At 43.9% G+C, this 23,575-nt stretch overlaps 1 protein-coding gene across 2 annotated transcripts; it reads right to left on the reverse strand.

Moving 5' to 3' along the window:
• Nucleotides 1-288: 288 nt before the first annotated feature.
• On the reverse strand, nt 289-23,506 carry gng7 (guanine nucleotide binding protein (G protein), gamma 7). Of its 2 annotated transcripts, none has more exons than XM_048250391.1 (4): nt 23,412-23,506; nt 20,747-20,789; nt 4,208-4,328; nt 289-3,804 (listed from the first exon to the last, which is right to left on the reverse strand). In XM_048250391.1, exons 3-4 carry the CDS (start codon nt 4,286-4,288, stop codon nt 3,679-3,681), a joined length of 207 nt encoding a protein of 68 aa, XP_048106348.1. In that variant the 5' UTR covers nt 4,289-4,328; nt 20,747-20,789; nt 23,412-23,506; the 3' UTR covers nt 289-3,678. The 2 variants fall into 2 exon arrangements, with proteins under 2 accessions (XP_048106348.1, XP_048106340.1); XM_048250383.1 differs by having other exon boundaries at nt 20,747-20,792; nt 23,412-23,505.
• Nucleotides 23,507-23,575: the final 69 nt, after the last annotated feature.

Consider the following 23,575-nt stretch of genomic DNA (forward strand, 5'->3'; position numbering starts at 1 on the left):
CCAGATCAGGGGGTCAGTAGTAGTCATCTCAGTTGTCAGTACTGACTCAGCAGTTGTCAGTACTGACCCTCTACCACCAACATCCATTCAGATAGTTAGTGATGGAAAATAGTGTTGGATGAAAAAAAAAAGAGTTGAATAATATTTATTGTCCTTTTTAAAATAATATCTGACATGCCTCATATCCCCATTGGAAATTAAAGCAGAACCTTGATCATACTGGCAAAATACGATCAATATGCAGTTAAAAAAAAAAATCGATGTACAAACAAGAGTAGGCTACACAAATGCAGTTACATTTGAACTTTATTCCTTTTGTCTACTTTTTGATATCATCTTAAACAGCAATATCCACAAAATATTAACAGTGTGCAAGAAAACATGAGTTATGGCACATCAGAGAAGAACAATTACAAAAAATAGATATATTTCTTCATAATCAAGGCAAGAAAGATACGTATGCATACACAGGAAATAACACAAAATCATGACTCAGGCTGGGACTGGATTCTACTGGCTAACAACTTGGCTACAGATATAACCCACATAAAGCCTACTCTGAGCTCTCGCCAATGCACTCCATGTTTAAAAATGGCGGACAAGAAGGTCTCGGCGTCACGGCTACCTCAGCACCTTTTTTTTTAGTGTTCTTGCTTTGTGTGGCTAAAAAGAATGGCAACTCTCCTCTGTGTAACCATCAGGGTACGACATAGAAAACTCCACAACCTAACAAGCTCCAATGACAAGAGCAACGGTGATGGGGCGACATCTCGGCTGTTAATCGGCTAGTCCCGATGGAGGAGTCTAGGCAATGCTGAATCTGGCACTTAAAGAAACGAAAACAAAAGACACTTGGCACAGTGGACTCCTCACACTCCCTGCTGGTGAAGAGATAGGAAACTGTGCTCTGAAATGCTCCGTGTGTACCTTCACAGTGTTTACTCCCGTGTGTACCTTCACAGTGTTTACTCCAGTGTCATGCCATCTGAAATAGTACAAAGAGTCAACAGTTTACTTGGTTGCTGCAGATCCAACCTGGCTAATTACGGTTAGGCAATGTCGTTTTTCACACTCCGACTGCTGTTACACATCCATCATGATTAAGAAATCCTTGTCTTTTTACTGACTGGAGTCAATTTCTTTCAGCACTTGATCATTTTATTCAGTTTCAAGACAGGCCGAGACACAGCTAAGTAATATTTCTGTGTGGGGTGCCAGCTGACTTGTCCCTTTAACTGGTTAAGAACGACAGCATCATGTCCTGCTCTTTTCCTCTTCTAATTCCAAACTCTACAAGGCACGGTACAGCTTCTGCTCAAGTCCAACTGCTTCTTTGCACGGGGTCACCCAACTCACTTCTATGTCCCTTCTTCTATTCACTTCTCCAGTACTGAACACCCTTTCAATTATCAGGTGGTGGATGAGGACTGGCGAGCGAGACATCAGACACCATACCGAGACACCATACCGCTGTCTGACTCAGCAGCAGCGGTGTCTTGTGACTTCACCCTATCTCTGACTCACAAGTACAGGGGGGGGGGCTCTAATTTTCTATAGGGGCTCGGGACTGTTGTTCTCTGTGCAGTGACCACAGGTCAGAGCCTCACTTATGGCGGTCATGCTGCCATTTTCAGCACAAAGGCCAGCGAGTGACAACACAGTGCTATTGAGCGCTAGCCCAGACCATGATCTGTGGTTGTGTGTTGACGGGCAAAGTTGAAGTCATCTGACTCCATTTTTAGTCGATTCTGTGCTGTCGGTCAGGCTGCCCACTGGCAGACAATGCTCCCACTGACCCTCTCTATCGCTCACACACACACACACACACACACACACACACACACACACACACACACACACACACACACACACAGTGTGCCTTGACCTTGCTGTTCCCTACTGAAGCAGAATGTGCTACTCGAGTGATAAACCCAGGCTTGTGTCTTGTTATGTAACATGACACGCTGCCCTTGACACCACTGACTACGGGACCACAACACATATCCTAGCGTCAGAGTGCACTGGGGAAGATATTCATGAACGTTGGACCTGCATACTAGGCAGTTCACTCATATCACACAGGTAATATAGACTGCCAACACACTCAATCCATTCGCTACAGTTTTTTGAGAGGATAGAGCAGGTGGAGCTTTCGGGTTCTTTGACTGGGTGTCTCTGATCGCTATGCTGTTGGGTGTGGAGGTAGGCTATAATGAACTTATCCATCTTATCTGACACAGAGCCCATCCAGATGTTTTCCCTTCCCAATAACAAACAGAACTGTTAAACATGGTCGATGAGAAGAACAGAAATATTACACAAAAATTACAAAAGATAAAACATCCACAGAAAATGAATGCGCTTTAGTTATCAAACACTGTACAGCATCATACTCAATGACTCAGATTCCATATAGTCCATATAAAGAAGAAATGTCACCAAACAAATCCAAACAGCTAGTCTCAAAGGTAACACTTTGAAAGAAAGTTTATACATTGTTTTCTTTCTTTTTTTTCCTTCATGGATTTTACAATCAAGTTTGGTTTCAGAGACGAACAGCAATCTCTGCTTGGATGAGTCTTTTTTTTCTGAGACTCAGTCTTGTGTTGGCGTGTGGCACATACAATTCAGTTTCTTCCTCAAAATGTACTGAGAATTATCCAACGGCTATAATTTTTCTTCAATTATGTATTAGAGGTTTCCTTGCCTATCCTTCTGTTATCACATCTACATAAGCTGAAAACCTTTATGCTTCAAGTAAATAGTGGGCTTAAATATAGACTATGTTAATATAATTGAAAATGAGGACATTAAAATCAGGGGTATTTGTTTCTTTTTAGTTTTTTTCAAGATATCATATGTAAGTATGTTTTGCCAAGGTTAGTAACAAAAATGTATTGAAAACAAATATCAAGTCTATAGTTCAGTGGATCCAATTTGAAAGAATTTTAAGTGATAACTTGTCTGAGAATACTGTAAAAATATTGGCAGCTCTGCCAAAAGTCTTGAATCCCTTTGTAAATCATAAAATGTGCTGTCGCAATAAAGGTAAGCATGTCTGCAATATTTTTCTTCCATATTTGGTCATACAAATCTACAGGTAGCCACTTTCAGAAAATAACACAGCTAATCATTAACACTGAATAACCATAACCACAGTGTGACTGGACTAGCCAGCTAGACAGTCAGCTTATTCCGTCAACCCAAGACACAACGACCTCCCTTAACTTTCGCTACTCTACGCACAGTCCACATCGTCAACCCTCATCACTAGACCCGTCCATCACTCCATGGTAATATGGTCAACTCTGGACTGAAAAACATGCTTTATATCACTCAGTCGGTATATTTTTTTTCTCAATGTTTAGCATTTTAAAAATTGTCAAATCTGCCATCCCCCTGTTAAGTACATCTGTGTGAATGAATGCACTAGAGACAGTAGCCAGAGGTATTCTGCGCGTATGCACACATTCATTCACAGAGACGCACTCAACCACTGGGCTACATGATGCTGAGACGGATATTGCCCCTTCGCCTTTATCAAGAAAGTGTGGCATTTTAGTTTTTTTTTATCCAGAGTTTTTTTTTTCTGAGTAAAAAGTAGTGTTTGAATTGCGCCCACTGACTGTAACTGGGCATCCGCAAGGTCGGAGAGGCAGGGGTGGCATCGGGGCGCGGCTATAGAATGATGCAGGGCTTCTTGTCTTTGAAGGGGTTCTCCGAGGTGGGCACCCCCACCAGCAGGGGGTCGTTGCGGGCGTGCTGCTCACAGTAGCTCATGAGGTCAGCTGCAGCTTTCGACACCTGGGGACAGGTATGGGAAGAACATTACACTATTACGGGGTTTCTCCACGTGCATGAAATCAGTGTGATGCTCTTTCATTAGTAAAATCAGATGTAGTAAACTAATCAAGAAGGCCACTGTCAAGCTCCATCAACATTGAGGATCAATAAAGTATCTATCTATCTATATATCTATCTATCATTACAGAGAGCAAGGGAAGGCTGAAAACCAAGCTGAGCTGGAGCTGGGTATAGGGATGGGGGTTGGGGCATGGGAGTAGGGTTGAGATGTACTATTCTATTCCATCAATAACGCTGGGGTGAAAACTGCTTGTTCTTAATTTGGGAGGGCTATGTGTTGCCCATAGGGTCCTGTGTGCTTTTATGTGGTCACACAGTGACCAGTCCTAGTTGCTGGCTGTACCTTGATGCGCTCGATCCCCGCCTCGATCCTCAGCTGCTCCACCAGCTTCCGGGCCTGGGCTATGTTATTAGTTGTCGACATTCTCTGCCATCAGTTATGAAGCTGCAACAAGGAGAGAATGCTGGAACAAAAGAAGAGAATGGACAACATTAGAGAACGTACCACCTAGTACAAGGGCAAGAGGGAACAACGACTCGTCATTTTCAGTTTTGGGAGTTTGAATTTACTGGATATCACAGACATAAACACACACACACACGTGTGCGTGCAAACACACACACACACACACACACACACACAGAAACATATTGTGATGTTAACACAACACAAGCCCATTTTCAGTGCCTAATAGTGCTCCTTACTGGCATGACTAATTTCCTTACGCAACAAGACCCTCTAGAGTACTCCAACAGCACACCAAAATGCCTCAGACACCGAGGTGTCCAGTCAGCCGGCCAGCTATTTCAGACCTTCTCCTCAACAACCACCATCAATCACTCTATCAGTGCAACTCAGGAACAGGTGCAGTCCATCCATTGTGACCAGCCAGACGGCCGTATCTCTAGTAAACTAGCGGGGGTGCAGTGGACAAGGAGCATAACAAAGTGCAAATAGTGAGGCCTTGTATGTGAGGATGGGCTGACGCTCTCCAGCCAGAGGGAGTGAGTGTGTGGTGTGTGGGGCCCCCTGTCCTCCTGATTCCTCCGCTCCACCACCCTGTCCTATCAGTGGCACCACACACACACACACCCAGTCACCACAGCTCCTGCTCTGGATCCTGGAGGGCCCCCACAATGTCCCTCCCCACTGGGGGAAGTTACTTGAGATAAATGCACATTAGAAGTGTTTGTCTGCAACCTTGAAGCAGATTCGATGCAGATAGCACCAGTGTAAAGGCCAGTTCACTCTAACCGCCCTGTGTTTACCTTTGAGGAGAAGTATAAGTATATATACTCTTTTGATCCGGTGAGGGAAATTTGGTCTCTACATTTATCCCAATCCGTGAATTAGTGAAATACACTGCACACAGTGAACACACAGTGAGGTGAAGCACACCTAATCCTGGTGCAGTGAGCTGCCTGCAACAACAGCGGCGCTCGGGGAGCAGTGAGGGGTTAGGGGCCTTGCTCAAGGGCCTTGCACTTCAGCCGTGGCCTACCGGTCGGGGTTCGAACCGGCAACCCTCCGGTTACAAGTCCGAAGCGCTAACCAGTAGGCCACGACTGCTCCACAAGGTCAGGGTCTCTGGGCCTTTCAAACCCAAAGTGAACATCTCACAGTCAGTGGTGGTGTTAGTTGTCAGATAACTCCTCCAATGTACACTTCAGTGTTAAACATGCACATCCAAAGATCAGCTTGTTCAAATGTAAAACCAGAAAGTAAAAAATGCAAAGTAGAAATGCAATAAAAACAAAACTGTCTCCTGACTAGAAGTGCAGACAGTGTCCCGCTTCGATACAACTGTATGGTTCACAAATGCAGCTCGGGAAACATAGAAAAATAGTCATAAAAAAGACCTCTGTTCTTCTCCCTCGCATAAACACACATTACATCAAACCCCTTCTCCTTGGCACATTCCTCAGCTAGTAACTATTACCCTTTCCTCTCCGAGCTTTTCCAAGAAGTGGCTCTCTGCAGAACAGACACCTTTCTCAGTGCCTTTCTCCTTTGTCTTCACAAGGGCACACAGAGCTGCTTTTCACAGGGCACCTGCCGCCTTCCAGGAAATGTCCCGCGCAGCCCCGGAGCTAAATGCTCTACTTGAGAATACACAGACATGCTTTCATTCGAATGAAGCGAATGTACACATCTCATGAAGGACAATATTTCTGGGCTACACCTTTTTTTCCCCTTGAGACCCCCCACCAGTGTCACACTGGCCTGGTAAGAAAACGGCTACCATATGACCTGGGAGGAGAATAGCTACTGTTTTTGTCCCACTTTTGTGCCGTTCCAATGGTTTCGTAATAAAGACTGAATAAATGGCCTAGATTTGTCAGCTCACACAAATGATCTGGTCTTTGCCAGTAAACATGCATCTGATGAAATGGCGCTGTAATGTTAGGGAACTTCCATTCTCGCTCATGTTCTAAAAATGATCTTGGACTGCAGTCAAACCATCATAACCTGGTGCAAACGTGTTCATCAACAGTGTGCATTTATTGAAGGTAAGCAAAAGCAGAGATTAAAATAGTAACACACTCTGTTTCTCTGACATCACATAAAGTGGGTTAAATCAAAGGGGGTTCTTCCAGGTCGAATGGCGCCACCAGGCCCCCTCCTATTCCCCAAAGGAGAATCCATTTTCCCCTTTCAAGGCCAAGTGGAGTTCCTCACTCCCATTCAAAACACACACACACACACACACACACACACACACACACACTCCCTCCTTCCCTTCTACTCAGCCCCTCTATGAGCAGTAAGCCTCACGTGCAGTAGGCCCCCTCCCCTTTAAATTGCTGTGTGGTCTACTGAACAAGCATCTCTTTCTCCAGAGAGTGGAATTCTGTTCTTCCCAGAGGGTAGAGGGAGGAGTAGGCAGTTTGTCACGGCTCATTCTCCCATACCTGGAACACTTTCAGGGCTTTTCTATTTATCTTCTGCATGTGCAATGTCCCTTTGACCTTTGTGCATGAATGCACAAATACCCACTGAAAATGCTACGAAAGAACAAGACACTCCCTCACAATGCCCTCAGCTATTCAGATGCAATTAAATATAGTCCTATTCCATTTCTGCCTAGGAAAATGCTGTAAATGCTGAAAATGCTGCAAATGTAGTCACACAGAGCAGGGCTGTGTAATAAACTCTATTGGCACAGAGTACAGTCATCTCAGCCTTGTGACTTTGTTTGGCATCTCAACAGACAATCCTGCCCTGCAGCTCTCTTCTGACTGACTGATGGACTGAGTGAGAGCGTGTGTTTGACACCCTTACTTTTGCATCGTCTCCTGGGATTCAGATCTGTCCCTGATTTGATCGGTTCACCCCCCCCCCCCCCCCTCCGAGAAAAAACAACAACCAACAACACACGCACACACACTCCTCCAACTCCCTACAGAAGATTACTAAGAGCGAGGGAGCGAGTGAATGAGTGAGGGATGGCGGGAGGGAGAGTGGGAAACGGAGGAGGGAACGCTGGTGGGAAATGGACCCGTGGCATGGCGCGGTGAGTCTGACGTGGAACAGAGCTGACGAGCGCTGATTACAGTACGGGGTGAGGGAGTGCCGGCCACTCGCTGACAGTTGGTGGCGGGAAAAAGGCTGAGCAAGAGAGCCCTGGCAGGAGTCTGAGGAGGACGGTTGTGCCAATGAGTGTGTATTGCACTCCAGATTCGCATGTGTGTGTGTGTGTGTGTGTGTGTGTCATGTGCTTTTGTGTCTAGATGCTATGCTATTGTTCATAGCTATTACTTCATGGCATAAACATCTATGATCTATGGATAAAATGCCATACAGGGAAAGGTATCAGCTCATTCTACAGCATGGTCATTGATGTGAAAAATCTAATGAGTAACTAAAACCATTCAGGCTGTATATATGCTATATCACATAATTTAAACCTGCACCAAAGGCCAGTTGGCAATTGCTAATGACAAACTTCATTAGTTCATGCTGTTCAACGAAACAAAGATTCTATTTTTGTACTGTCATAACTGGAGTAAGCAACAGCATTTGCCCCAAATACCACAACTTTTGTGTTATACAAAAATAAAAACAGTAAGACTAAAAATAAACTGTCCTCTAGTACTTCTCTAGTACTTTGCTCTGCCCTCTCACAGCATGCCCTTTCCCCAGAATTAGAATGTGTGTGTGTGTGTGTGTGTGTGTGTGTGTGTGTGTGTGTAAGAGAGAGAAAAAGTGTATGTGTGTGTGAAAGAGATAAAGAGATAGATAGAGAGCAAATAATAAATTATGTCTATATGTATGAGAGTGAGAGAGATTACTAAAATGTGTGTGTGTGTGTGTGTGTGTGAGAGAGAGAGAGAATGAGACAGCGGGAAGTGGAGGGAGGTTTTTTGCCTCTTATGTCCCGTTGCTTCTGCTGCAACCAACACGCATGACATCAACAGCCTCCAGAAATGCTTTGGTGCCTTTCTGCCTCAGCCAATCCAGGAGCTCACTTGGCAGCAGGCCGTGGAATGCAGTGTTGGGGGGAGGGGAGTGGAAGAAAGGTGTGTGTGTGTGTGTGTGTGGGGGTTCTGATCACTCAGCTGACCTCATGTGATGAGTATGAGCTCATGGTAGCATGATGTGGAGGTGGGGTGTGTGTGTGCTGCCATTAGTAGTGGTGCTTTGTTTGTCATTTGTCAGCTGGACAAGACACTACATGGGGGGACCCCATGCCTATGTAGTTGATGGTGCTGCTAATGACCACTATCCACATTAATGACCATGCTGTTGCTCTGTCATGTGAGTCTCGGCTCACCCTTGCCTTAATCTCTCTCTCTCAATCTCTCTCTCTCTCTCTCTCTCTCTCTCTCTCTCTCTCTCTCATTCCAGTTACAGCATGGTCAGATGACTCCATGCTTCCTGCCCTGCCCCAGCTGTATATGTAATAAAGGACAAGGGCAAATGTATTGCTCAACCCTCACATTCCACCGCTGAATTAAGTAAGATAGGGTGAGGGGAGAGGATGGGAGGAGCTTGTGTGTCCAGAATTGTCACATTGCTGGTGCCAAAACATTGAATATGCACCACTGGAGCTGGTGCAGTACATTGCTATGATACGAAGTAGTGCAAATGGTGATCACCATAAGTTGACCTGTACAAAGTGATTTACAGTGACTTACAGTGCAATCAATAATATAATTATTATGTATAATATTGAAGACAGTATACAATTTAGCTATACAAAATGTTACAATTAATGCTGAAATTAGATATATAGATAGATTAACCTAACACCAAGAAAGATTGTGCGAGAGGCTAATAACACCAGTAACTGAGCATCTGATCTGGGTCATCATTATGGGGCCAAAGGTGGCAGTATCATGGCCATGCATCCATTCATATGAACTCTGACAACAGTGTGTGAAAGAGAAAAAAGAGAGAGAGAGAGAGAGAGAGAGAGAGAGCAAGGGGAGTTGACTTACATGGAGAGAAAAATATGCAGGAAGGAAATGGAGCTATGTATACACAACGAGCCTGATAACAGCCATAGTGATGGCTGCATCTATGCCCTCCTCATTTAGACTGGCCTGCTGTGAAACTCACCCCGGTCTGTGCTTGGCCACTGAGACATCAGCTCCTGATAACACATGTATGCCCATAGACTACTGAGCATAGAATCTAGAATCTAAGAAGCACTCCGGGGTTTTCCCAGTGAACAACTTGTTGACAGTCTATTAATGGGACATTCTCCTGATGTTCCATGGAGACTAATGGGGACAGAAATGTTATCAGATTATTAAAAAAACACACACTAAACAAGGATTTTACCATTTGTGCCATTCAGAAAAAATATTGTATAAATAGATCCAACCTAAATAGACCCGTCTGAACAGACACCCTGTGGCTTAAATAGCACCTCAATTGTGTGCAGAAGACAGAAAGCGGTTACATGGAGGAGAAAAACAGACTCTCTGTAATTCTGTTTTGTGCTTTGCCCTTCAAAGTTTCCCGCCCTCTTTCCACTCCCATACGTACTGAAACTTTCAAACAGAAAACAAATTAAGCCGGTCCTCCCTGTGGAAAAAGATGGGAACTGCCCTTGGCTCTGAACAGCACAGAAACTCTCTTGTTCAGTGCTGGAGCAGGCGTGACCAGTCAGGCAGGAACCACAGAAAGGCTGGCGTGGGCTGTGGGCTGTGGGCTGTAGCATACCCTGTGCTACACGGGCAGAGGTCACATGATCCCATGTGTTGACTTAAGAGGTGCCCCGGGGGCAGGAAACCAGCAGTTAAGAACACAGGAAGACGAGCTGAAAGAGGAGTCCAGTCGAGATTAGCTGAGGCGCTCCGTTGCTTTTCTACACCTCTGGGTTGTGGGGGAGGCACACAGATTTGGCAGTAAAAAAAAACTATATGCAGCTTTTATGACAACATGCTACAATTTTGATTCACTGAGTACTTAAACCAAAACAAAAAGCAAGAAACACAATTAATCCTTTGATTTGTGTAATGGGAAGACATACTCATGTAACAATATCATGTAACAATATCATGTAATGTAACAGCCATGTCCCTGGTGTCCTCTGCTATTCTGTAGCTGCAGAAAGGTGTTAAAGGCTTATCCAAATAACTCAACTTCCACAGACTCCACAGAGTGAGTGTGTGGCTCCACAGTGGGCCCCAAGGGACAGCAGTGAGCTGATTTCATCTCCTGGACCGCTATGAGGTCCACTGCTGTTAACAGCTCCTGTGTGTCTCTCCCGCCTTCTGCATTCCCTGGCACCGGTCAGACCCGGGAACGCTTTGTTCAACGGATGACAAATAACGGTCGCTGACCAAAGAGACTAGAGAGGCACGCCGAGGGGAGGGGAGTTGGAATAAACGGAGGTCCGTTTTTTTTTCTTTCTTCTTTCTTTCCCACCAGACAACAATACTTCATCCCTTCTGCAGGGCTCGTACCCAGCTCACCATTCCTAGCGCAGGTGCGAGAGCTACACCTGCTGCGTGCGCGCCTCTCTGCACCTCTCCTCGATCTGCGTGCGAACTGAGCACAACGCTTCTCTCCCGAACAGGTCGAGTCACCCTAAGCCCAGGTGCACAGTAGTAATGATAATAACAAGAAGGCCCGGCACGAGGGGGCCAGACTCAGGGAGGAAGGCGCTGGGTAGTAAACAGCGCACATAGGGCAGAGTCTGGCTGAGACAGACGGTGACTAAGCAGCCGTCAACCAGCTGGCTTCCTCTGAGGAGCACGGCCTTATAAGGCCAGAGGAAGCGCCGCTGCTGCTGCTGCTGCTGCTGCTGCTGCTGTTGCCGCTGTCAGTGGTGGAGAGCGTGGGGAAACCCTGAGGGGCCAGCCAAGACGCTTCCAGTAACAGTCTCTGCTCACCAGGGCCAGGATGGAGAGAAGAGGGGGCAGATTCCCAAACACTCCACACTCACGCATGAATGCATGCGCGCGCGCGTACTTTTTTTGCTGTTTCTCCTTTTATGGAAACAACAAAAACAAAGTGTGGCTCTCTATTAGAAATAGACAAGAAGGAAAGCGGAAAAGACACACACACACACACCCAAACACACACACAAGCTAGCTTGAAATATAGATATTATTTAAGCTCTACTGCTTGCTTAATCATTTATGCACAGGGGGGTCTCTGTGTACTATGAGTGTATATGTGTGTAGTGTGTGTGTGTGTGTGTGTGTGTGTGTGTGTGTGTGTGTGTGTGTGTGTGTGTGTGTGTGTGTGTGTGTGTGTGTGCGCATTACTCTATTGAGGTCAGTTCTCAGGACTGGTAGTAAGAATGATAACTGGCGCACAGCCTGTGCGTAGTCGTCTCGCGGAGTGCAGCCTGCAGGCCGGCTGTCCTTGAGGTGGCATCAACATGGCAGGGTGGTGGGAGAGTGGAGGTAGAGGGGTGAGATCTTGGATGACGTGAGGGATCATTGGCCAAGGCAGCTTGTGACGCAGGAGAACGCCGCGCATGGCTGTCAAGTCTCCACTGGTCCCTATTCTGATAAAAAAACGCCTGCTCTGCCGCAGGAGACGGTTGGCTGTGAATTACACCCAACATGATCACACGTGCATCACACACTGCTGTCCTCAAATCAGTCACTACATCTTCACATGGATAGCATTTGGGCCTTACATAGTCTGTGCAGCATTGAATTCAGCACCTCTTCAACAAAAAAACATTGTGGCATGTGGATAAAAATACTCCTTCCTACTTCCTCCTATTTCTTCATAATAAAGGCAGGCTGAATAAGCTCTAAGCCTACAGTGTGCACTGAAACTCCAAAACATTGAAAAGAGAAGACGTGGTGAGTGATACGTTTTCTCAGACAGGGTGCAACTCTTACTTTGCATCACAGTGAGGGAAGCTCGAGTTTCATACATTTCTTGAAACACGGAACACTTCCGCAGCAATCTGATAAGAGCACAGTAATTCTTGCAGTGCAGTAGGTTAACTCTACGCACACTGCGCATATCTGGGTCAAGTATTCCACAGAGTGGCCCACTCTCAATGCAAACCCTGACGAAGCAACCACATACCAATGACACTCGTCAAGGATTCAGGGAACTCCCCCATACATACAATACACACACACACACACACACATGTACGCACAACAAAAGCACCTATCAAGTTTGTCTGAGGAACAACAGAAGAGTGTTTTTTAGTCTTACGTATGTCTCCTATTTTTCCAGTTTTCCCTCCTACTGACTCTTAAAGCTATCAACTGTGTCTGTTTAGTGTCTGAGTTTGGATGAAAAAAAGGAGGTTTTAATCTTTACACTACAAGACTCTTTGTTCTAGATGCATTAGCCAGCCTGACTTCTATAAACATGTAAAATAATCTAACCATTCAAGATGACTGAGTGTGTGTACATGAAGGCGTGCGCACAGGCATTTTCAAGTTTTGACAGACTACCATTTTTCACTCTTGCCATTTCTACTACTTCCAGGACAATCTCATCAGATCATGCTATCATGAATGGAAGAGCATTCATCTGGACAACAGGTCGCATCCATGAAAGGATTACTGGGATCCCATCAAGTCAGAGTGAACACAATGAAGGTAAATGTAAATGCAAATCAGGTTTGTAGGCCAAGCATACTTGCTTACACAAGGAATTTGGTCTCTGCATTTATCCCACCCATGAATTAGTTAACACACACAGACCACAAAGTGAACACAGAGTGAGGTGAAGGACACACTAACCCAGAGCAGTGAGCTGCCTTGCAACAGTGGCGCTCGGGGAGCAGTGAGGGGTTAGGTGCCTTGCTCAAGGTCACTTCAGCCGTGGATGTGGGCATGGTCGGGGATCGAACCGGCAACCCTTCGGTTCCAAGCTCGAAGCCCTAACCAGTAGGCCACGGCTGCCCCAGGGTTATGTTCCTCACCATCTCTTCCCTGTTTTATCACAGTGTGTGAATGAAGGAGGTTGTGTTTGGCAAAAATGGCAGGAAAGGTCATTTGTCAAACCTAGAACACAAAACAGGAGGGCACAGTAACACACAATTACTTTCATCTTCTAAAGCTACCCACAGCCCAAGGCATACTCATTCAATTGTGTGAGCTAATCTTAATATCTCAAGTCGGACCATTCAAGTCCATTTAAGGGAAGACTACAGATGAGTGGTCCAGCAGAGGATTGCTCAAAGGATGAGCCTTATCAAGCACACTCGCGGTTACAAGTTATCCACTCATTTTTATTCTTGTCCAGTTCTGTTCCGACAAATTATGCCTTTGAGTTGCTACCAAACTTTGGACAGCTGCTGCCCTTATGTCCCTTCATACATATATTCACACATGGGGTCTGATCTGAGGGATTCAGATAATGATTAAATGTCCGGCCGGTAGATGGAGTCCAGGGCCTGTCTGGGCACGTCTGACCATTCGAATCTGCCTGCCCACATCTGAGATGTGCTAATTTAGCTTTGATGATGGCATTTAAGCAAGCCCATGGGAAATGAGTAATATGTGGTTTCAATCCAAGTGTGGGCTGTGTTTTTGAAAAATCCACCCCCGCACACACACACACACACACACACACACACACATATGCTGGTCATTACTACACACAGTAGAGGTCTGCAAAGGTCCTTTACTCATCTGTGGTCATCTGACTAAACAGCCTGGGAACCCTACGCTGACCTGCGGTGCTGTTTGGGGCAAGTTTACGGCCCTGCCTCCACGAGCGTCGGTAGCTGTAATAACAGCTTACTGAGCTGAGCCAAGGCGGAGATTTTCACACCTCAGTGCTGGAACGGCACAGGGGCAGGGTTCACGTGCGGCAGGAGGGGGCAGGAATGGGCAGGGGAGCCACTCAGAGCACCTGGGGGGTTATGGGTGCTCTCCCCACCCGGCCCTCCTGCTAGGACAGCCTGCAGAATCCCTCAATTGCACAGGTGTAGAGCTGGACTTTCCCTGCCCTCGCTGGACTCGCGAGATTTTTTCAGAGAGAGAGAGAGAGAAAGAAAGAGAGACAGGAGGCGGACAAACAATGTGTCCAGTTCAGGTTGACCACCACATAGCTGTGCTTTCATGAGATCTTATTAGTAATGATATTCCACTTGCATGGTGTCAGTGGCATACTGTATGTCTGCCAGTACTGAAACCCTTTTGATCTCTTCATTTCATTGACACCCTGTCAGTGCATATGAACTGGTGACAAGAAGGCAACGGAGGGCAAATCAGCTGCGGAATTGCCCCGTGGCCACTCCTGACCTTTCGGCCCATGCGTGGTGCGAGCCCGCATCAGGGAATGACACACTGCGTGTCATACTCAGCAACACAGCGATCGCCCAGTAAGATAAACTGCCCAAAAGAGCAAAAGTGTTTGATTGCGATGATTCACAGAGTGAATACGAACGATACGAACTGATGCAGACTTCAGTACATTCCCTGAGTTACAGTTACTAACCAAAAGCCCTTGGAGCAATGCCCATGTTCTATCTGCATTTCCATACCCAAACATGCACAGTGCATACCATGACACCAACATGTTATTGTAGGGACAACTTGGGGACAGAACAGTTCATCCATTTTAGTGGCAGTAAGTTCTGTGTGAGTATACAAATACACGTTGCACGGTGACCTCTCTGGGGTTTCTCTTTTACACAGAGTTAAATAAACAGTGACGTGTGGGAGGTAGACCTTTGCCCCCTGATGGTCAGGGCAGGGAGTCACTGCCGAGAGAAGCGGCACCTCCACTTTAATCCAACGAACCAATAGCCCCCACATGGAAAGTGTCTAAAGTCCATCTGAAATGCTCACTGGGGCAGTCATTTAGCTTTTCTCTTTTTTTCTTTTCTTTTTCTTTTTGTCCATGGATTGGGACATTGGGTCACTAGAGTAGGAAGTGTCAGGAAGCTGCAATGTTTACAGCTTTACAGCTTGTACAGATCCAGTGTGCAAACTTTCATTTCCACAAAGGCCTGAAATATGCTGACCTATTCACAAACGAAAACATACACGTGCGTGCATTGAAAATCAACGTCTCATGACAGATCATGTCTCGTGACCAAGACAAAACAAACACAACCAGCAGCCAAAGCGCAGGTGTGAGATTCCAGCACCCACCCTGTGAGTGAGGTGTCACCTCGACGCAGGAGTTCCCTGCATCAGACAGGGCGGCTGGAGCCTGGAGGGGATTCTCACGCAAGTCTGACTGGCTGATGGAGGTCACAGTTGAAGAGTTCAGCCAAGTCCCTTAAGGGAATGGTGACCAAGTTATAACACATTATCAAAACTAATTTATAGAGTGGTTGCAAGGTTTAGCCAATGCACTCAAACCCCATGATTTCTCCTTTAAAAGCCTCGCCAAGTCCACCGTGGAGTGCCTCAGGGGAGAGTGGACACTCAGAACAGCGTGTTATGGGAGAGAGAGAGAGAGCGGAGACACAAAGGGGGCAGAGGGGACAGAGGGGGACTGTCTGTGTCACAAGTGTAGCAGGGAAGCAGGACGGCACACAGGACACAAGCTGTCCTGACACCCACCCACCTGCGATTCAGGTCACCTTTGATAGTGCCGGCAGGGACGTCATAGCACATAGGAATGCTGAGTCAAGGGCAGAGACACAGGCACGTGGCACAGGGTCGGATAAAAAAGGATGCACAGGGCCCTCGAATGGGAGGACAGAAGCATCTCACATCTCTAAACAACAGTTGAAAGACAAAACGTGCAAATCTGCTAATAAAGTAGCAGGGGAAACAACTTGTTTAAAAAGATAAAAAAAGATTATGTATCAGTCTGATTTCATAACAACATGTGTTTCTTAGGCAAAAACGTATCCTAATCTAAAACATCCTGTTTAGAACATTGTAACCGCACATACAACAGGAGTTCTCAGTTAGACCTGCAGAGAATGACATGCTGACCCCTTACAAACCGTTCTCCAAAACCACAGAGCAAATCTGCCCTCATATAAAGTAAAACATTTTGTTTGTATCTCTTGCAATGCGAGCATGCAGAACTGTTAAATGAAATATGTGCATCTAAAAAGTGCACAAGAACCCACTATAGCCAAACTGATTATCAGTACACCAGTGATAACTACACATGGTGCAAGTATTTGAAATCACACCCACAAACATGCCTGAGATTCCCACTGTAACTGAAATTAGTCAGGAGGAAGAGGAGGAGGAGAAAGATGAGGAAGAGGAGAACAACGGGGAGGCAGAGACGTTATTTTTTCCTACATTCAGCATCACTATATTAGTTGTTTTTTTGGTGCTCGCCAGTGGGAAGAGAAGAGAGGGTGGCGGAGGAGAGGTGGCATGAAAAAAAAAAAAAAAAAAAACGTGTGGACGAGGGAGGCACGTGGGAGAGTAAGGGCAACCGACGCTCACATTCCCACGCACTGCATTCCTTCTCTCAACGACAGAAACAACAAGAGGGGAAAAAATGCAATAGGAACACAGTTAAGATTTGGGGGCTAAAGAGTCTGTTTGACTGACCTTCAGTGAATACATGCCCTGAAACTAGAGTAAAACATGACTTGCAACAAGACCACACTTCAATTCAGCACTTCTGCTTGTAAGTTACTCACCGGAAAAAAAAAACCCTATCTGAAATCATGCCAATGTGCACCAGAGGAGAAGGTGACTAATCTGATGCAAGCTGCTATGTTAAGCATGAAAGGACTCTTACTTATCAAATAAAGCAAGGTGCTGACTCATGTTCTGAGCGCAGAGAGCGACAGAACAGCAACGTCATCATGATCCCACACTTTTTACCCAGCTTCTCCTCGTCTGGGACTTCCTGACATCCTCCTGAGAGGCCAGGCAAACAAAGCTTATACAAATCCACTGTAACCTTTAGCAACACCTCGACCAATCACAGAGTTAAATAAACGAAGTGCCCTACCCCTCACCTTCTATTGCAAAACAATTGCACAACAGCAGTAGGGACCATCCATATATGTAATTTCCTTGAATTAATTCAGCCATGCTGTCTTGCAGAGTGGGACCTTTTAGTCTATGATGCAATGTGCACCATCTCGTGATCCTGTGCACCTACATTTCATAACCCTGTTAGTTAATAGTGGGTAGGCCATGGCTACATATCTCTTACAAGACAGTGTTTAGTCTGGGTGAGATAGATGTTATGGGGGTATGCCATGCTTCCAGTAGGTGCCAACATGGCTGAGTGTCCCTAAGCCGCACAGACTTCCCCCTGAATGAATAATCCAGCTTTCCCTGTGTGGCAGGGTGGGGGGTGGGAAATTTGAACGTGTGCGACACAGAAAAAAAAAATAACACAGTCTAAACGCAGACTGACAGTGGGCCGGCAGTCGCGCCACACAACGGTGGTTTCCGGAGGCTTGTTTTTCCAGATGAGACCCCGAAAACTTTTCCCCGACAGCCTGTGAGTCAAAGAGCTGACGTAAGAGGGGTGGAATGCGGTCGCATGTCTGACCTCAGTCGTGCTCCTCGACGGTTTAGGAAAACAAACAGAGAGGTTTGCACCCACGGCTCCACACTGCCAACCTGTGGCTTGCATTCATTACTACACAGATTTGCCTACTTGGGAAGACTTTTGGGCAGGGGTGGACAGTAACTAAGTACATTTACTTGATTACTGTACTTTGATTTTTGAGTATCTGTACTTTACTTGAGTATTAATATTTTTTGAAACTTGTGACTTTTACCCCACTACATTTTAAAGACAAATACTGTACTTTTGACTCCACTACATTTGAAATATGAGCATAAATACTCATTACTTTTAACCACATTTGAGTTTTTGAATACAATAATGCGATTGACCATCTTGAAGTTTAAATAGTCCAATTTGAACTTGGCTAAATTGGCTGTGGTAATGATGGTGACAATAGACTCTTATCAGAACATCCTCCATGTAGCCTGGGAGAACTACACAAACCTGTTTGCAATTGAGACTTGAGAAGTGGTCTGGTGTTAACCAGGTTATCCTCCATGATCATTGTGAAATTGGAATGAAATTAGACAATACCTATTACCTGACATTCACCACATAGCTAGATCTTTAGCATACATAATTAAACGATAAATAATCTACTCACAATTGAGTTATGTGGTTTTGTATTTGCCAGTTAAAATGTTTTTAGATTTGTGAACAGAGAATGACTAATGATTTACATTATATTATTGCATCCATTTGAACAGTTGCAACAAGATGTATACCCTATTACTGTAATGGCCAAATAAACATGACATTACAATGCATTAAAAAGGACAAATACTTGTACTTCTGAATACTATTCTTATTACTGCTCTTATTTTTTTATTATTATATGTGCCCTCTTATTTACTTATTTACTTACTTTTTTGTTTACTTGAATGTTATGTTTGTCTGTGGACTTAAATTGGTAAAATATGTCTTGTCTTCACCGTGGGATAGTGAGAAACGTAATTTCGATCTCTTTGTATGTCTGGAACATGTGAAGAAATTGACAATAAAGCTGACTTTGACTTTGACTTTGAAGTGTTTTTAAAAACAACTTCTGTACTTCAACTTAAAGGATAATTTCGGTATTTAGCACTTTAAGTCCCTTTTCTGGTTTGTTTTGGATAACCTAGAATGGTGGACACCGAAATTTTGACGATGGGTCCTGTCTCGACTTTCTGACTCGTTTTGAATCGCCTTTGACTGTTTCAGAGTGGCTGGCTATGGGCAGAAAGTCAAGACAGGACCCATCGTCAAAATATCGGTGTCCACCACTCTAGTTCATCCAAAACTTAAGGTGTATGTACTTTCACTTAAGTAAAGGAATTGTGTACTTCGTCCATTGTGTACTTTGTCCACCTCTGCTTTTGAGGGAACTTTTGAATGGTGCACAGCTGATTTAAAAAATCTACAGGCACTTGAAAATAACCTACAAATCTAGGTAAGGTTTTCCACTGCATTTTTCATGATGGATAAAAACTCTAGCCTTTTGAACCAGTCCATGTCAGACTTGTCAGGTGAGTTATGAATGTGGACTACCATAATTTCCCAACTATAGCCGCGGCTTGTACATTGATTTTGCAAAATTTCTTCAGCTATGAGGTTATTACACGGGGGCAGTAAATATGGTATTAATATGGTTTTGTTTCTTTTAACTTGCATAAAACACTGTCCTGCGGCTTACAATATACACAATGCGGCTAATACACAGGAAATTACTGTACATGATGTAAGATAAGCAGGACTCTTTTGTAGTGTAATAAAATAGTGCTTACTGGTAATTTAAGAAAGCACCCAATGTGTTGCCGCCTCATTAGTTAAAAGACAAAGAGGTTAGTGCTTCGGGGAAGCCATTTAGAATTGTGATGGGTTATTTGTATTATTATTATTTTGCAACAGTTGTAGCCTTTATTTCAGATACCATGCCAACTTTAACCCATTCTGGTGTCCACTTTAACAAGATAGAAACAATACCTGAAAAAGATGGGTGCAGAATATTGACTAGGTTTGCCACATCTGCTACTTCAAGGTTGGCATGGAATCCAGAACCCAGTCATGGTTAAACTCATGTTAGTGGAATAAACTATCCCATGGTTAATGTTTCCTTTGGTATTAAGTTTACCTTGGCAAACAGAAAATAAATCTTGAGTATGACCGGAAGCCCGATTCATTATCCATGTGTCAGCGGTCGCTGTTTTGCACTGAAATTCACCTTGTAGACAGCATGTCAGACTGCTGAAGGGAGAGGTTCTATATAGAGTGAGGATCTCATCACAACAAACACAGTGGCACTGCAACTATGAAAGTTTGCTGATTGACATGCATGATTATATTAACATGCATCTGATTCTGACAAGTTGTTCCAAAACACACAGTCCAGGATTTCTGTGGGGTACGATAGAGCTGTGAGGTTGTTATTCTATCAGTGTAGCAATGCTGATGATAAGAGCCTGGATCCATGCCACAAGTCTGAGAAATAAGGACATTAAATCTTAAAATGAAGGGGTTGTGTTTCACTAAAGTTACTGGAGTTTACGTGCCAAATGTCAGTGGTAGGTTTAATACCGATACCACACACACAGTCATTACACGGTGCATGTACACTACATTATACATAATCGTAGCTTACCAAACAGCAGTCAGTGAAGCAAACTGGCATGTCTCTCTGCCCAAAAACCTGCAGCAAGCACCACAGTTCTCAGAAAATTACTGTAGTTATTCTTATAACAGAGCCCAAGCCTCTAATAACTTGACTTGTAATTAATACAAACAATCTATACTAAGTATACTTTTAATTGGTAGGTCTGGGTTTCATACTATAATAATAATTATAAAACAGACACGAGATGGAGTTGCTCTGACACCTATGGAGCTGATAAACGTGTATACACTGCACTGAAACAATTACCCCCTCATGTGTCCATAGTATGGTACTGTACTCTGGGTGATGTTCTGACTCTGAGAGTGTTTCAGGATGTGATCTGGTCCTACCTGTGTGGTGATGTAACTTGTCCTGATCAGAGGTTGGATTATTCTGCTGCACACATATTGGGGGGAGAGAGAGAGAGAGGGAGAGAGATTCAATACAAAATGAAAATTATGTCACATAATTTGTAACATTGTGTAACATTTTCTTTCACTAGGAGGCATTTTGATATGGGTACAGTACTATCAGGGTATAGAAATAAAATACATACTGTATAATGGTGCCATAGGGCATGGTATGCTAATCTCTTATATGGCAGGATGGAAATAATTGCATTTCCACTTTGCTGAACTATAGGTAGACTGTTAAGTGAAAAAGGCCTGGTCACTAAAACGACAATGGTGCTCGAACAGTGCTGTAAAAGTTAAAATAAGGGCAACATGTTGAACATTTGGGCTGTACAGAAGATTGTAAATATCAATCTTTGTTTTTATAAAACATGCATTTCCATACATAGTTATTGGATCAAGTTAGGAAAAACACATACATGGAACAATGACTGGATATACTTTGAAGATTCGTGCATTTGACTTTAATGTGTTTGAGGTCTGGTGACACTTTCTGTCCAAACTCAGAAATAATCCTTCTTAGCAAGTAAACAAATGTTTTCAACAATATGCCTTTTGAATTTCCCCTTGGGGATCAATAAAGTATCTATCTATCTATCTATCTATCTATCTGATTGAGATTTTGTCTGTTTTGGTAGTGATTTATTGTAGTACTTATAGTCATACTACAAAATATATCTTTATGTATGCCACTAACAGCCACTGACTGAGCTAATCAAATGATATATATGTTGCAAAGCTGAACATGAATAAATATACATGCACAGTAAAACAAAATGTTCTGTATAATGCCATTTCCCTTTCTGGAAATAATTATTCTAGCTTACAATATTGTTTTCCCATAAAATAACAAAGAATCGATGTTAACAGTAAAATTGTGTAAATGACATGATATACCCAACAAATCTCTATGTGGAACAAAAAAAACAATTATTGTACTATACTGCACAAGAGGTCAAGACCAAAAGGGGCCAAAATAAAACACTTAGCACCTCACTAACATCCACACCGATGGACATGGGGTCACAAATGTTAAACTGTGCGTATGTTACCTGTAGGGGAACTACAATTACTAAAAAAAAATCCCTTTTAATTACATTTCTATTAAATAGGTGAATGGCTTGTGTCTGTAATTAGACTAGTGGGCCAATATGTGTAATTACATTCTTGTCCCAAAGAGGACCTCACAGAGAGAAAATGTGGCGCTTCTCCGGGCTTTTGGATGATGGGAAATAGGCTTAAAGGTGAGATGGTTGATTCAGACATTGATGTTTAAAACATTTTGCTTCTCTCTGCCTTGTAGGGAGTTAATTGTGTAACCTTTATGTCAGATCTACATTTTCCAGTCCAACAACAAAATAGCATTTTTATAAAAAAAAAAAAAAAAAACAAGGCTATGATGAAGGCCTATATCTAACATGAAAGACTGGACTAAAAGTGCAAACGTGCAAACGTGAATCATTTCACAATGAGGTATGTTAAAATTGAACTGAGAGGGTGAGTTGAATGAGTTGTGAGACTCAAGAAAATTCCAGCTGATATTGTAGAAAAAAAAACTCAACTAGGCTATTCAGATGAATGACTCCCACGACATTTAAGATTTAAGGATTCTTAATAGTATCACGTGAAGCCAGAATAAGAGAATGGTTTGGTGGGATAAAAAAAAAATCAATCGATAGGCCTAGCCTATCTGAACTATTTTCTTAGGCTATACTCCCGAGCAAGTCATCAATACCGCAGAAGAACTGAGTCTCTATAACCTAAGGCCTACAACACTCGGTCAAAAACATACTTAGACAGTTAGTCTGGTACAATAGAATAATACATAAATACAAATGAAGTATGCTATCTACGGGTGGCCAACTGTATAGATCAAAGCCAATTTAGTCTCCAGCAAATGTTTATCGAGCATGTCGTGACATTATTTCGAGAAACCATCCAATGTGTGCTAACTGAAACTCAATGCAACAGTACAACATAGGTCTACTGTACTCCGTTCATGCCTTCTCTTGCTACTACTAGGCCTTATTGAGAGTGATACGAAGACAATGCGGGTATTCTAACAAACGGAACATCATGAATATCATTTTGTTATCGACAACGTATACAAAACATCAAATCCATATTTGCAAACATGCACATTCAGCTAGCACAAGCGTCTTAACATACGAATACATTTTACGCGCAGAGGTGTTGACAGGAGGCGCATGAAGCCTGCGCTCGGCTATACGGTATTGAAATTTCGGTCTAATACGGTAGGAATTCTACTTTATAGCGAGACGTGCCACCATTAATGCTTAACGATATGGACTGTCACATAGTTCCGCGTAGGAAAATCCCCGTTATATATGAAATCAAAGTATGCACGAGTGCTAACACCTCTTGATATCAAACGTTTCCCTTCTGCCCACTCCCCACCCCTCCGGACAAAGCTTGGAAAATTCAAGCCCTATCGCATTCGTGACACCGGTGGAGTTGAACACCCGCGCCCTGTCTGTGCGAAAGCCTTATAATGACAAGCGTGTAAACGTGCAGTAGAAAAGCATGCTTGTTGCATTTCAATTAAAGGAATGGACAACATTTTCAGTTTTTCGGTACTTACCTCCGAATACGGTGTATGTGCAATTTAAAGGGCCAGATTCGCGCAGATTGTTCCCCTCGATCGTTCACTCCCCCTTACCAAACACCACCCCCTCCGTTTACCACTGTCCACCCAATCCCCCTTCTCCCCACCACTTGTGACAGCGTTTTCACACACAAACTTGC

This window comes from Alosa alosa, chromosome 1 (genome assembly GCF_017589495.1).
Source record: "Alosa alosa isolate M-15738 ecotype Scorff River chromosome 1, AALO_Geno_1.1, whole genome shotgun sequence".
Classification (NCBI taxonomy): domain Eukaryota; kingdom Metazoa; phylum Chordata; class Actinopteri; order Clupeiformes; family Clupeidae; genus Alosa; species Alosa alosa.